A 15,837-nucleotide genomic window follows, 5' to 3' on the forward strand; every position below is an offset into this window, starting at 1 on the left:
CTTTCTCTATCACTGAATTTAAGAATAGTTTAAACATAATTGTTTGAGAGTCTTGCATAAAGCATCGTAATAGACATTGGTTCTTCAAATTACGTAGTAGTTATACATTGATACATTACTATTTAGATTGTAATCTAATAACTGATTAGTAAGAGAAGTATTCTGGAAAGTGACATGTGCTTTGCATGTAGAAAATATATTTCAGTGTTACTAAAGTATAATTGCTAGTTATTAGTCACTACTGTTCATCATTAACTTTTAAATTCATTGAAGTGGTAGCTTGCTAATTAGTCACCTTTGGAAAGCCATCTTGAAGTCAGCCTCAATTCCTATTTTGAACTTGAATTTTCCATGTAAATTCAGACACGCAATTTCATTTTGAAGAAAGAAAAGATATTTTGCTGGTAATTAGCTTGTATTGATTATTAAGGTGGGTAGATATCAGTTGCAAATATAATTTCTATTAGGATACTTGTGGACTTGAACTTCTATTTCTTTTAAATTTGTGGATATTTTAATATTTTAATATAAATTTTAATACTGGCACCCAAAATTTCTGTGCCTGAAACAAATCAAAGTGATAATGAATAACAGTGGTTCTTTTGAATGCTACATTTATATTTCAGTTAGAAATATAAAGCTGTTATCAAAATGTATATGCTCAACTTTCTGTGACTATTCTGTGCATTTTCATTTGATAGGAGAACATCAGCAACCTCATTTTCCTGGTCTTACGAGAGGTCTAGTGGCTGTTCTGTTGTACTGGGATGGAAAAAGATGCATTGCCAATTCACTACGAACCCTCATCCAGTCACGCCAAGGCAAGACGTGGACATTGGAACTCAGGTCTGTATTAGGGTGATGACCTGATCAAAGTTCTTTACTTTGGGCACTTTTAGAACTGATAGGACTCAAGGGAATATGAATATTCTGAAATAAGTTTATTTCTCATAACCTGATGCAGCTGCCTTCACGTTTGTTTTTTAAGCATAGTATTCTTTTTTCTTACGCATATTTTTATTGGATTATAGGGATATCCATTTTACTTTCAGTTCTTTCACCTTTTGGCCGTGTTTTGCTTCAGACACCCTCCCTGTTAGTGTTGCTCTAACAAGTGATGATTACTCAGTATTTCAGAAACCAAGTTTCTTCCTTTGCTGTGTTCTGAGTTCCTGCGTCCTGCAAAACAGAGAATTGAGCTCCTGCCTTTGCTTAAAATAGATGTGCTGTCTTCTGGCGAACGTAATATGCTAACATTTTTTTATTTTAAAAGGAAAATATTATGCACTATTTACTTCTAATGCACAGTGATTGCTTGACTAGAGAAATACTAAAAGGTCTGTTCTAGTGTAAATATAAATTCTGAAACATAAAATAAATTATTATTTTAGAACTAGCTCTGCCACTCCAGTAAGGTGTATGTAATTGAACAATTGCATTTACTGGTAAGAAAGAGGCTGTGAGCTTGTGAGTTATGTGCATCTTCTGTATATTACTTTTTCCTTTTGATAGAAATCTTAACTAGCTGATCCATGTTGTATTCTCATATTCCATGTTCTTGAAACTAGTTACCTAAAGACTTTGTATCCATTCAGTACAATGTTTTAAGAGGGCACTGTTTACTGATTAGTGATGCACGTTTAGTTGCTTTATGTATATAATGTAGTTGTACATTTTCTGGCGGCAGACACATGTGACGGGATTCATTATTTTAGGCTTCCTCTGTGACTGGAAATAGTATGATTAATTGTTAAATTTATATTCTTTTCATTATAGTCAAGAGTTAATATCCATGACAACGCGCTTTACAGATGACCTAATGGAGCAGGGTTTGACTCAGAAGATCCTCACTCTTGTGTCTCACATTGATTTGAACAATGAGTTTGATAAACTCCAGAGAGAGCGAGGATTGGGCAGTGAGAAACATCGCAAAGAGGTAAATACTCACTGAATGTGAATAGTCTTCTGAATTACTGCACAGATTAGAATACAGTTAGACTGCCCAGAGATATGGAGTGAGTTTTTATTTTTATTTTTTTTTTTACTTTCTCTTCTCTGCCTTTGCAAGCTCTGTTATTGTCTGAGGGATCACAGTAACTACTCCACAGGTTGTGCTGTACCAGCGTGGGATTCGGATTACTTCCTGATGTTAGGGCATACCTTAATTTTAGTGAAGAAGTGTAATCAAGGACAGTAAGAAAGTACGCCTGATATTTGTGCTATGTGCAAATTACTTTTTTTTTTCAATTTTTTTCTAAAGACTGTATATTAAACAATCTACTCTCACCATTACCATTATCAGCACCATTGGAATAAAAATAGCGAAATAAAATTCACAAATTATTAAAACAGCTTGAAACCAAGTCTACTCAGGCAAATAATGCTCCTTTTAATAATCCAATTGTGTTAATATGAACAGAGGCATTTCTAATAGTGAAGTGAAAATTGCTTGAAAATGAGTTCTCATTTTTGTAATCCTTGAATTTAATTGAGACTGTGACTAACTACAGAGTATGTTTTTAGTAGAAAGATTTTAAACGTTATTGTTTTAATTTCTGAACTTCTTTGTAATGGGTCATCTGTCTAAAAATTATTCTGTGTTATAATCTGTCAATTTGTTTTCCACTAAATAAAGAACTAGTTTTACACTTTGGCTATTAATCTAGAAATCATGCAAAGAATATCCTTCTCATTTACCTAAAATTACCTTAATTTACCTTAACTTTACCTTAAAATTAATTTAATGCTTAATTTTCAAAGTTGTGGGGTGTTTTTTTTCTTTTTGGGTTAACTACCATATTTCCCTCTATATTCATTAGAACTATTATTCTGCTGGAGTCTGTGTGCAAATCTCTTGCTGTGTTAAGTGTTGAAAAATTTTTTTCTCTTTATCACCATGCATGTGACTTTACTGGAGATAGAATGCTTATAGCTGTTTATTTTTTATTGAACTAGGTTCAATGGATATAGGGCAAGAACGCTATTAGAAGCTTGTAATTCAGCTAAAAAAACCCCAGTTTTACAAAGACCATTATGAAAGGCCATTAGTGGCTTTTTATTTTTTCAGGTTTTTGGGTTTTTTAACTTCACTGTTTTCATAAAACTTTAAGCGGTTAAAACTCAGCTTGGGGGGAGGAATGAAGTTAACAAATAAAACAATGCTTGTCCTTGTTTGAAAACAGGTAATTTTTGGTGTAACTGTTAGAAAAAAGACAAACTTTGTTTTCAAGAGCCACTGTACTTAATTGTATCATAGCATGCAATATTTTGCCAAACAAAAAGAAAAAAAATATTTTTAGTATGTAAATGCTTGGTAGCCTTTATAAGCCAGCATGATGTTGGGCATGATATTTGTTCCATACGTAATAGGGGGTGATAGATTTCATTTATGTTTATATTCTAAATTTGATATAAGTATTTTCTCTAAGGGATTAAAGTTCCGATTTTAAATGTCCTTCATATTGCTCAATGTCTTAAAAGTTAAGATACTTGTATGGTTAGTTGAGGGCATCTCTTTTGGGGCAAGGGGAAGACATATGACCTTATCTGGATATAACTGCCAGTACAGTTGCGTATTAGAGACAGGAAATTTGACTTTTGTGTGATATGTTTACAGCTACAAAAGTTCTGTGTAGGTTCACGTCTCCTTGACCTTGACAGAGATGCTGATTTGCATGTAGTCATATTCCAGGATACCTACTCACACGACACGTGAAATACATGGGAATACAAATGCATTTAACACGCAGAAATGTACATCTTGTTGTTTAGCAATTAAAAAACCCCAACATTTTCTATACCTGCTCTCTTTAGAGTAATTTTTAAACTAACCTAGTCACACTTACTCACTGAAAAGGACAAATTGAACATGTTGCCAGAATATTTATATTCACTGTTTTGGGTTTTGTGTTTTTTTTCATTTGGCTCTTCTTTTAAAGGTTTCTGATCTCATTAAAGAATGCCGACAGTCCTTGGCTGAAAGTCTGTTTGTCTGGACCTGCCAGTCACCGCTCAGTAAGGATGACACGTTAATCCTCATAAGTTACCTGGAGAAAGTAACAGTGGAAGCTGATGGCTCGTTGGACAGTGTGAACTTGTCTCTTCTCATGGCTCTCCTTTACTGCTTTGATGTCAGTTTTCTGGAACAAGGCACAGAGGATCGTGAAGGTAACGCTGGCAGGTTTCCTGGAGAGGTTCCATTGTGCAGATGGATAAATTGTTATTTAACCAGTTTGGTTACTGATCAGTAACAAATTGGTAGGATTTTGCATGTTTGTCTTCACATTCATTTACTGGTTGTCGGTGTTGTGTTCACTTTTGTTGTTCTTCAAGATTTGATGCACCGTCTCCCTCTGCTAGCAGAAAGGCAGTATATAGCAACAATACACACTCGTCTTCAGGAGTCTCAGCCTTGGAAATTACCAGGCCTGCAAGCAACTGTTAGATTAGCCTGGGCCCTGGCACTACGAGGAATATCCCAATTTTCTGATGTGACAGGTAAATTACCTTAAAGTGCAGTTGCTGTACGTTAGTATTCAGAGCTTGCAAGTAGTATAAGTCAAAGTATCTGTTACCTTTTTGAAGTGTTAATATTTACCTTTATGATAAGATTACCGTTGACACTCCTTTAAAGCTTTCTCAGTATGTGAGTTTGGTTGTTGAGAATTGAATTGCTCTGAAATGTACACAGATATAGAAATAATTAGTTATTAGACTGTAATATTGCATAGTGTCTCATTGAAGTAAGAGATTTTAATGTATTGAAAAATGTGAAAGATTGCATTTTAGCAGTTTTAGTATCATTTGAACACTGAAATTAAGAATACTTTCATGCTTATGACTCCCTACATCTGTAAATGTTAAACCCCAGTATCTTGAGAGGACAAATCTATTTCTAATAGATTTTTTTTCTCTTTGTTCTTCACAAGATTTTCAGGCTCCCTGCTAGGTCAGAATTGAGTCTACTGCAGGGTATCTATAAAGAAAGCGTAAACGTTATAATTAATGTTTAATTAAGGTTGGTTTGTGATTCTTGGTTCACAGCCTTAGGTTTGATTGGGTAAATGGATCAATGCTTATCAAAGCTGAGATTATCTCCCGACGTTAGCTTGTATTTTCCTGTACAGGGGGAAAGACATAGTTGATGGAAGCATGTTGATTTACATGTCAGCCAGGTATTCTGAAATATGTTTCATATAGTGACAAATAACTGTAACTTATTTTTTTCCCCTCTTGTGATTTTTTTTTTTTTTTTGTTTTGTTTTGTTGCCCAGCTCTTGCAGAATTCACTGAGGCAGATGAAGCAATGGCGGAGCTAGCGGTTGCTGATAATGTCTTCCTGTTCCTGACTGAATCTGTTGTGGGGTCTGAAAATTTCTACCAGGAGGAATTTTACATTCGCAAAATTCATAACCTTGTCACAGACTTCCTGGCACTCATGCCAATGAAAGTAAGTTGTTTGTGTGAAACAGTTCTTGAAAAATGTGGGCGTATCTTCTGTATTTCTAACATTAGGACAAGTAGCATGGAGATTCAGATATGACCCTCAGCTTGGGGTGCTGCGGTTCAGAAAGCTTGTTGGCTTTATGGAACCCATATGTTTTGGGGTTTGTTCTCCGCACTGAAATAGAATGTGATTTATTTTTTTTTTTTTGAAACACTTCAATGTGGTGAGATTTGCAAAGCAAGCTTTTGTGGTGGTAGTAGTTTGGGCTTTGGTTTTTTTTTTTTTACATGATTAAAATTTAAATGAATGCTGGAATTGATGGCAACATATGTGGGTATTGATTTTGTTGTTGTTTTTTTCTTTTGATACAGACAGCAGTGTAACCTAAACTAACTTACTGGTTTTGTCCCTCACTTTTAATTTATTCTTTTACTAATGATCTTTTCCATGTTTAAGGGGAGGCATTCTGCTTTTTCTTTCAGTAGTATTAATTTTGGGGAAAACGAGCAGCTGTTTTCACTAGAACAGCAGAAATGCTGCAAGAGGGTTTAAAAAAAATAAAGAAAATTTGAAGCAATTACAACAGTTACATTTGTGCAAGACCGTGCATCTAGACACGGAAAATTAAAATCCTATGAAAAAGCTTTTATTTAATTTATGGAGGGTTTGTTTTGTGACCTTCATTGTGTTGAGCTGTAGTTGGAGTTGCCAAATAATTACTTTTTTCAGTGTGCAAAAAGAAGGATTTAAAAATATATTTTGTTCATTGTAACATTGCAGAATGAGAACAATATTGGTAGGAAAAACAATATTTGAGCCTTAAGAAACTTTGAGGGCATATATGAACATGTTGTAGACAGCTTTTAGGTTTAATTCTAATTTATTTATAATCTGTTGGTGTTGCATGTTTTTTTTTCTCAAGCTGTCTTTTTAACCCGCAGAATATTCAAAGAATAAGTATAATGTCAGTTCAAACAAGTTCGTGTTGATAACTTTACAGCTATATTTCTTTTGCAATGGCTGCCTGCGTACAACACTTACCACGTTGTAACAGGCTGTGGACATCCTTTGAAGGCTGCATGCAATGGTGTTTTCTGTGGTGAAGACACAGTAGCCCTTAGGAATCTTTAGAATATATGAGGTATATTTTATGGAAGTTCCTTAAACAATTGAGTGCAAACAGGTTTGGAACTGGGAACTTTTTTATGAAGCAGTTCTTCATTGGATGGTGTTGCTTTACAAAAGATGAAATGTCTCCCTGTAATGATACCAGTTCTTATGAAAGAGTTTGATAGAGGCCAGTACTGGTTTTACAGGAAAGACACTGTTAGTGTGCAATTGGGATATAGCCCTACAAGGGAATTTTTGTCTTAACTGCTTAGCGGTTGGCTTATGTACTCAGCTATTTCTACTGAATCTCAAATTTTAGGTAGAGAATGTCTGCTTTGCAGGACCTTTTATTTTTTGTATATATGTAACGTTTGTTCAGTTGTATTTAAACTGTAAGTCAGCATTTTATTTCACTCTTCTGTATAGTTTTAACATTTATGCTGCTTGCCAGTGATGATTTGGGTAAATCTTTTGGTGGACTACAATTACAGTCAGAACTCGATAATTAGCTTTAGTACTTCAGGTAATTCATTATTTCAGTTATCAACACTCGATTTTGTCCACGTATTAATTTTGTTAGTATACTAATTTGTCTAGTTTGCTCTGACCCTTTCCACAGTTATATCTAGTTTTTAACTATTTTTTCTTGATGAGACACAATTATTTGGCTGCTCATTCAATTTTGCAAATTAAGATACATTATAGACCATGATCTGGTCTTTAGTGACTATCACTTTGTTTTAATTTTTGGTGTGTTGAATTGGTTGCTTATTTCTTTCTTGTTCCTCAGTGTATGCTTAATATTTAACAAAACTTAACTTTTCATCTCATGGCTATTTGCTTTCTCTAAGCCTCTGGTGGGATGTTTTGTTAAAGGCCTTTTGACATTAAAATTAAATGTCACCTGCTTTTTGTTTAGTAATTAGTTTTTTCAACACAAAGAATTTTAGGATACTGATTAAAGGGCTTTTTTTTTTTTTAATTGCTGCAGTTGTTCTTCCCCTCCCTTCTCTCTTTTTTTTTTCCTATTGTATTTATTGACATGTGGTAATGCTTTTAGTTGCAACAGACTGAGTCCAAAGTAATTACATCAGTCCAAAACTTTTCAAAACATAAAGTAGATGTAAGTACAAGTAGCCTTGAATGGCTAAAAAGGTACAATCCACCAATCTATATACAGAAGACATTATTTTACAGTGTTTTCTGTTTCTTTTCAATCCTGGTGGACAATGGTTTAACTTTCTTTGAAGCCAACCTATCTAGCTTTCGAAGTAAAACGAGGAAAAGGATCCATTTCTGGGGCCAAACCAAAGCATCTGGTGAAGTCAGTTGGGAAAAACTCACATGGTATAAGTTCAGGGCTGTAAACTTGAGGGCCTTGGCAGTAAGAAAGTGATTGAACGTATCTTCGAATGTAAGCTTTTGTGGGGACAGGGATTAAAAAAAAAAATAAAATAATTGAATATTCTTGTCATGTATGTGCAAGGTCATTTGCTTTCTTAGTTTTTAAGAGACTGTTTAGACAATTCTGTTATTTCTGTTCTGTTACATTCCTAGCTCAATATAGATCAGTTTTTTTTTTCTCCACTTCATAAATTGTGTAGGTGAAACAGCTGAGAAACCGTGCTGATGAAGATGCCCGTATGATCCACATGACTCTTCAAACGGGTAGTGATCCACCTGGTTCCCTTCGGAGAGATCTGGAGCATTTAATGCTTTTAGTAAGCCCCACTTTCTTTTAAATTACTGTGGCAAAAAGTGATTGTGACTTTCCTTCTTCATCAGAAAATCCATATCTGAATGATAACATACAGTATGGATCTTTCCCTTTTTGGATTAGAGGAATTTTTTTTTTCTTAAATACAGATACTTTCTATAACTTTTCATGTAAAGGAATTAATTTAATGCCTTGGCTTCTGATGTTAATGAAGTGTCATTTAATTCTTGTTTAGTAGGCAAATACTGCATTGTTTGTTATATTTGAAGAATAGCTGAAGAAGAGCTGAAGTTATTTTACAAAATATTTAAATACATAAATTTAAATTATCTTAACATATCTATTATCTTAAGCCATCTTCAACATAACTTAGACATAAGAATTTTAGGACTATAGGCTATAGGTGGAGTTGAGATCTGGCTAAATACACGGAAGTTCTTTGGAACGGAACACCTTTCTTTATCTAGACCTTAATGGTTTACACAGTTTTTTACGTTTCTCTAAGTCTTCAAATGTCTCCCTATTTACTGTGGGTAAACTGAAATTAAGATATTCCCCCCACTATTGACAATTATGCTGATAAAGGATTGAAATGTTTAAATAATTTTCATATGTTGATATATTTGTAATGAGAATTTTGGAAGACTGTTTTGTATTTCTGGTAGAGTAGGCTAGGCAAGGTGACCCCATTAAGGCTGTGGAAATACAAATTCTGTAATTTCAGTAGAATTTTGACCACAGGCATGCATTTAAAAGAAAGACCTTTCTGTTTCTGTCATATTTTTTAATAAAAGAAAGAAAACGTAAATAAAATAAAATTGAAAGAAAATTTAAATATCTATGTTTATTTAAATATTAGTTAATAAGGTTACCTACCCGCATTTTCAAAAAGACCCCACATCATAAAACAGATTTGCATATTGAACTGGTGCATTTTATATTTTCTGCTCATGAATAAATTAAAAACGTGTATATTTCCCCCTACTTAGCATGAAAATGTACAAATGTGCAATTCTAAACATAGGGATTGCTTGTCTTTTGCAAAGGTAGTTCTTTAGGTTATAGAACTTTAACAGGAAAATTTGTAGCAAAATGCTTTCTTAAGTAGCTTTAAGGTGTATAGTGAACTTAAGAACTAGAAATGAAAAATATGTCTATTCAGATAACGGGTAAGATTTCTAATCCTGATACTGGCTAATATATAGAGGTATGCAAATGGTTATTTAAGGAGAAATGCCGCTGTTTTCTTAGCAATGATTTGATGCATAATAATTAGATACAAGGTATCATTTAAAGTTATGGAAGTTTCACTTATATGTTTGTTTTGAATTACTCTGGCTGTCGTTTGTTCTGATATTGCTATTGAGAAGCTGTCATTTTCAGAGAGTTTTAAGGAACAGAATATCAGCTGTGGGATGCTTTGCCTCTCAGATGTGTTTACCTTCTATAAAAGCAGTGCTTATTGTTGAAGTAATCATCTTTTTTTATATAGTTGATACTTTTCTAACATCTTCCTTTCTCTGATAGATTGCTGAATTGTATAGAAAAGACCCCTTTAATCTGGAACTTGCCCTTGAATACTGGTGTCCGTCAGAACCTTTGCAGACATCTACCATCATGGGGTCCTACCTCGGAGTAGCTCATCAGCGACCCCCTCAGCGACAGGTTATCTAGATTTTCTTGAGTAATTACTAGTACCTTGAAATTGAAGTAATAAATGAATAGTCAACAAAGTTTTGGGTAGCTTCTAAGAAGGCATTATCTTTTATGAATTGCTTATTTGCACGTGTCCTACTCTGCATGACATGGTTAATTTTTGCTTGCTCTAAAATGAGCTACTGCCAGTCATTCGTGGTTGTCAATAAACTTAGTAAGGAAGAGTCCTAACCAAAGCTATTTGAAAATTTTGTTCAGGTCTGATTTTGTTGCAGTTGCTAAATGAATTCTGGTAACAGTGCACTTGTGTTTTCTGTCTGACCTCTACATACCTTTTTGGTGTAACCGAGAAGTTAAATTCCTTAACTATAAAAAAACTTAATAACTGTAGCTGATAGTATTTTGGGGGATAAAAATCCATGAGAATATTGTAATTATTTAAAGCCTAAAGGTTATAGCCCGTGAGGGACGGAACTTAAAATTAGATTGAAGAAGCAATCTAAACAGATGAAGCAGATGTTCCAAAACGCTTTGGATACCTGGGATGCTCTTAACCTTCAATGCGTCTTGAAGGACTCTGTAGTGTTAGGCAAAACCTAGTATGAGACACATCAGACGCATCCTGGAATACAGGTGATTTAAGTTAGGGACTGGTGCAATCTGCAAACACGGTAATATGACCCTGGGAGGAGCCACCATGTGTGTGAGAGTTACTGTGTAGGGATATGACAAGCATAGTGAATTCTTTCCCTGTATCACTTAACTTGCACTGTGAGCTGTATTAATAATACTGCTGTGCAGCATTTATGAGCTGAAGTAAATTTTATCACTAGAAATACAGAATGGCAGAGTTAATATATTTTGCAATAACATTAGTTATTTTGTTTTCTTTATTTTCTCTTTGAAACGTGATTTTCACCTTCAGGGAAACTGAATAGGCCAGTCTACAAAGGAATTTTTTTTTTTTTTTTGAGTTGTGTTTCCACCTCGCTAGCACCCCCGCCCCAATTACATTAGAATCTGTTTTCTGACTTTGGCTGCCTATTGTTTTCCTAAAATACTCGGATTTATTGTTTCTTGTTTGTGTGTTTTGTTTTGTTTTTTTTTTAAACACTGATCGTTATGTATTCTAGGTTGTCTTGTCAAAGTTTGTTAGGCAAATGGGAGATCTGCTTCCTTCTACAATTTACATCCCATACTTGAAAATGCTGCGGGGACTGGCTAGTGGGCCTCAGTGTGCTCATTACTGCTTTAGTTTGCTAAAACTCAATGGCAGTAGTCACGGTAAGAAAAGTGACACTTCAGCTCTTTCTCAGCTCTTTTCTTTAGAAAAGTACAAAGGCTCATTTGAGATTAATTGTGGCTTCATGCTTTGAACATTTCATTGTTAGAACGAAGATGTAATTCACTTGAAAGTGTAATCTGGAAAAAAATAAAGACTGATTAGGTAATTAAATGTCTGAGCACCTTAGCAAGTAATTCACATAATGAAATAATGCATTTTTTAAAAAAGCTGTGTCTTAACACCATAAGAGATGCAGAATATCAATATTGCTTATTGTGAAATGAGTGGTCTTAACTTTAAGTTGTATATTTTGTAAATATAGTTATCTTTACTGAGCTGACATTTTTCAGAAGCACTTTGTTTTTTGGAATTTTTTGATGTGTGTAATAAGAGAACACTTTCTCAAAGTAAGACGTGCTGGTCAGTCCAGTATTTTGCATTGATCAAATTGGGAAAAAAACCACACTACTTTGAAGATATAAATAATGCTGCAAACATTCAAATTCATAAAAGGGAAAACTTATTTTTACTAGCTCTTCATATTAGCACCTTTCTGTTTCTATTAAAAAACAAAAAAAACCACAAACCAAAACCACTAATTTCAGAAACAATAGCTTTACTTTGAACTTTATTTTTTTCCTCTAGATAAGAAAGATTTCCTTTTAAATTTAACTACCCTGCTTGTCACCCTGTGAAAGAGTAGAAAGACAATCTTGTCACCTGTTTGTCATTTTCCTAGCGGAAAACATCCAAGGAGCAGGTGGCAGCCCTGTCTCCTGGGAGCATTTCTTCCACTCTTTGATGCTTTATCATGAGCACTTAAGAAAGGACTTGCCAAGTGCAGACAGTGTCCAGTATCGTCACTTGCCTCTCCGAGGAATCACACAGAAAGAGCAGGATGGATTAATTGCCTTTTTACAGCTTACCACTGTTATAGTAAATTGGGTAAGTAACCTTTTAATTGATTTTCTTTGTTAATGCCTTTTTTTTTTTTTCTTGTAAAACATCATCATTCAGCTGTGAAGTTCACTTGACCAAAATGGTACGTAGGGGAAATTTACCTAGCAGTTGTTGTCATTTGGTTAGTGAACTTCAAAAGTGTGGGAAGCGTCAGGAAGAACTGTTACGACCAAACATGTGGTCTAGGTGAAGCAGGAAGAGATGACACTTCTTCCTGTGTCACTGGTGTTACTGATTTTCTTGCTTTACCAACACTTTGGTGTCATGGAGATGTCTTTCAGAAGTGAGATATATTCAGAAGAAATGACTACGGAGTAGGAAAGTTCTTTGAAAGGTTCTTTGCATTTAATTATGATTGAAAAGGCAAAAATAATAGATGAATTTAAAAGGAAATGGTAGAAATCTGGCAAGGAAACTCATCAGCTATGAAATTTGCCTCCAGAGTTAGACTTAAGATGTCCCCAAACCAGGAATATAGAATGTGCCATGAATTGACTGGAAGAGGATTCCAAGAGAAAAAAACTGCAATGCAGATTTTATATTGTGAATTGTCTGGGTAATTCTGAGTAGTGTGGAATTCAGCTCTTCAGTACCCACCAGACTCTGCAGCCTAAAAATGTTATATAGTAGTTGTGTTATGTAGTAAGATGCCCTTGGTTTTGCTCACATAAACACAAGACAGATCAGTGAAACTAGTTAGGCTTTTTAAAAATCATCCTTGATGGTGGTGATAATGGGGTGTTCCTGTGTGAGCTGTCACATCAGCATTGGATAAGCGTGGGGAAAAAGGAAATCTTAAAACTAGTATTTCCTGGCATCATCAAACCATAACCTGGGAAGACGTAAATTTGTTCTAAGGCTGCAGGGTTATCATTTATAAAGTCCCTCTACCAGTGCTCAAAGAAGCTGTATAGGGTGTAAGTACTAATAAGACTAATTCCATGAATATGTGTCTACCAAAAAAAATAATTGGGTTGTTGTAAGAAGCTTTATATTATGCACATAATTTTTCTGTATGGATAGGCACAGTTTTAGTAAGATGTGAATAATCGTCAAAGTAATAATCTGCAGTTTTGTTTTCTGTTGAACTCTGTAGAGTGAGAATGCTCGCTTGGCTCTTTGTGAGCACCCTCAGTGGACACCAGTAGTGGTCATTCTGGGACTTCTGCAGTGCAGCATTCCTCCTATTTTGAAAGCGGAGCTATTAGAAACCCTTACTGCTTTTGGAAGATCTCCTGAAATAGCTGCTTCACTCTGGCAATCCCTGGAATATACACAGGTATTTTAGGGTTTTCAGTGCTTGGAACCATAGCATCCCCATCTGTTGAAACTGTCAGTGTATTTGAAATAGTATTGCATTTCCTCCTAAATTTTCTTGTTGCCATTGTTGAATATAATTTTTTTTCACTTATTTAATGCAGTTCTTTGAAACAATTTTGAAAATGACAGTACGGTTTTATGCCTCAGAGATCTCATTGGCTGTGCTTATTTTACATAAATACTGGTTTCCTAACAGTCAGTCCTGTGTGTTCAGTATGTTTTTGCCTCAGTGTATGTTATCAGTAATAAATGTTCTGCCGGTTACATATTTTTCTGGTGGGGTTTTTTTGGTGCATATGTGTGATATTCTTCTGGTGTGAGTGGTGTTTGTAGAAAGGAGGGACTCACTAAAAAGCTTCATTTTCAGGCATTTCAGGCATTAACTTCAGAGGAAGTTAATTGTAATTTACAGGACATTATTGCCAGCTTTCACATTTAGATGGCAAATGTCAGATATATATTAAAAGCCCTACCTGTTAAAAAAAGTGTATTTTCACTTCTGTCTTGGATTTCAGAGAAAAATTTTAAATGTGAATCTAAGGAAGATGAATATGAAATAAAAGTACTCGATATTGTTAATTTAAAAATCATAATGGGATGGGCTTATTTTATAGTCTGTATTATGGTTCAGACTAATTGCTGTTTTATTTAGAAGAAATTGAGGCATTCAAACTGCAACTACTAGTTTATTGTTAATTACTAATAAAAAGACCCTGACAATAATGGCATCTTATAATAGTACTATTTTAAATGCTCACCACCTTCAACCACCTTCACTTCCTAATTTATGATATTCCTTAAAATATATTATTGTAAGAGATAAGAAGGGAAATGTCTTTCCCCTAGCCAATATAAGACAAAAATCATTAATGTGAAGTGTTTCTGCTTTTTGTTTTGTTTAACAATAAACATGATGAAGATCTTTGAGCGTGTAAAGCTAGAAGCATGCAAGTATAAAACATATAATCCAGCTTTTCAGAGAGGAAAATCTTAGCTTTTTGCATTTTAAGAGGATTTAGGAAACAACTTCTTACAGCTAAAAAGTGATGAGTACCTTTTAGTCCTGATAGAAATGATAGAGATGCACTTTGGTTGTGTGAAATGTATTGTTTTTTCTCATTTTAATTTCTGTTTTGAAGATACTACAAACTGTGAGAGGTCCAGGCCAGAGACAAGCAATTGGTATTGAGGTAAGGGTTTCTCTGTACCTAGGCAGCCTCTCTGACCCATCTGCAGAGGCTGCATGTGCTGCCGTGTCCATGGGAAACCCTTGGAATAGTGCTGTCATTTCACTGCTTCTGAATTTACTCCGAGGCCTGCTTGTAATTTCTGGAAATTTTATCCATTTATGAATCTAGTGCAGCTTCCTACTAGTAACAGAGCGGCATCTAAACCCTCAAATTCCTTATGAGCACTACTTATTAAGGTTTTCCTATTTTCCTAAATTTGCCCCACTTTTGTAACGTATGAATACAGCTCACTTCACTTCTAATAAAAGTGGTAAATAAAAGCGAAGTATTAAATGTTAAGGCATATCTTCTAGTAGCTCAAGAAATGAAGAGTGTATTGCTGAACTGAAATGACAGTACTGTGGCTTCACTACTCTTTGTTTGTGGTGTACTGCAGACAAAAATGCAACAAAGTCAATTCACTGTAATGCCGTTATATTATTTGTTCTTACCTGTTTCTTCCTCCCTCAAAATAGTTTGATTTTTTTCTTCTGTTTTTGCTCTTCTCTTGGGAAGGTTGAATTGAATGAGATTGAGTCCCGATGTGAGGAATACCCTTTAACCCGTGCCTTCTGCCGACTCATCAGCACACTCGTGGAGAGTTCATTCCCCTCTAACTTGGGAGCAGGTCTGCGCCCACCAGGTTTTGATCCCTATCTCCAGTTCCTCAGGGATTCTGTGTTTCTCCGATTCCGCACGAGAGCTTACCGGAGAGCTGCTGAAAAAGTAATTTTTGTTTGGAAACTTTTTTTTAGGATGTAGATAAAATGATTTGACACTGCTAATGTGGCTTAGTTGTGTCTGAGAAGCTGTGCAAGTTTGATGCAGCAGAGGTTACTGGTAGCAGTTTATAGTGTTTTGATTCTTTAGACAGATGACTTTTTCGACTCATGGGTCATCAGGATCCATGAACTGCTTCTAAGGAGGCTGTATGATGTATCCTTTTTTTTTTTTTTTTTAAAAAAAAAAAGGAAGCTTATATTATTGCTAAATTTCAATTTGCTGTACAAGAATCTCCAGCTCTGCTACATAGCTAATGACTTCTGAACATCGCATGCCCAGATCTACAAGTCAGATTTGTCCTTTCCTCACTGTTACTGAAGAGAATATTTCT

General features: G+C 34.9%; 1 protein-coding gene across 2 annotated transcripts in view; it reads left to right on the plus strand.

Moving 5' to 3' along the window:
• Positions 1-15,837, plus strand: part of NUP205 (nucleoporin 205) — a 67,610-nt gene that overhangs the window by 20,535 nt on the left and 31,238 nt on the right. For both annotated transcript variants that reach the window (XM_063322697.1, XM_063322696.1), the window contains exons 4-15: positions 702-846; positions 1,777-1,936; positions 3,939-4,167; positions 4,333-4,497; positions 5,274-5,449; positions 8,161-8,277; positions 9,801-9,938; positions 11,063-11,213; positions 11,954-12,159; positions 13,271-13,453; positions 14,634-14,684; positions 15,240-15,449. In XM_063322697.1, coding sequence (XP_063178767.1) covers positions 702-846; positions 1,777-1,936; positions 3,939-4,167; positions 4,333-4,497; positions 5,274-5,449; positions 8,161-8,277; positions 9,801-9,938; positions 11,063-11,213; positions 11,954-12,159; positions 13,271-13,453; positions 14,634-14,684; positions 15,240-15,449 — 1,931 coding nt within the window. The remainder of the gene's footprint in view (positions 1-701; positions 847-1,776; positions 1,937-3,938; positions 4,168-4,332; positions 4,498-5,273; positions 5,450-8,160; positions 8,278-9,800; positions 9,939-11,062; positions 11,214-11,953; positions 12,160-13,270; positions 13,454-14,633; positions 14,685-15,239; positions 15,450-15,837) is intronic.

Source organism: Chroicocephalus ridibundus, chromosome 1 (assembly GCF_963924245.1).
Source record: "Chroicocephalus ridibundus chromosome 1, bChrRid1.1, whole genome shotgun sequence".
Taxonomy (NCBI): domain Eukaryota; kingdom Metazoa; phylum Chordata; class Aves; order Charadriiformes; family Laridae; genus Chroicocephalus; species Chroicocephalus ridibundus.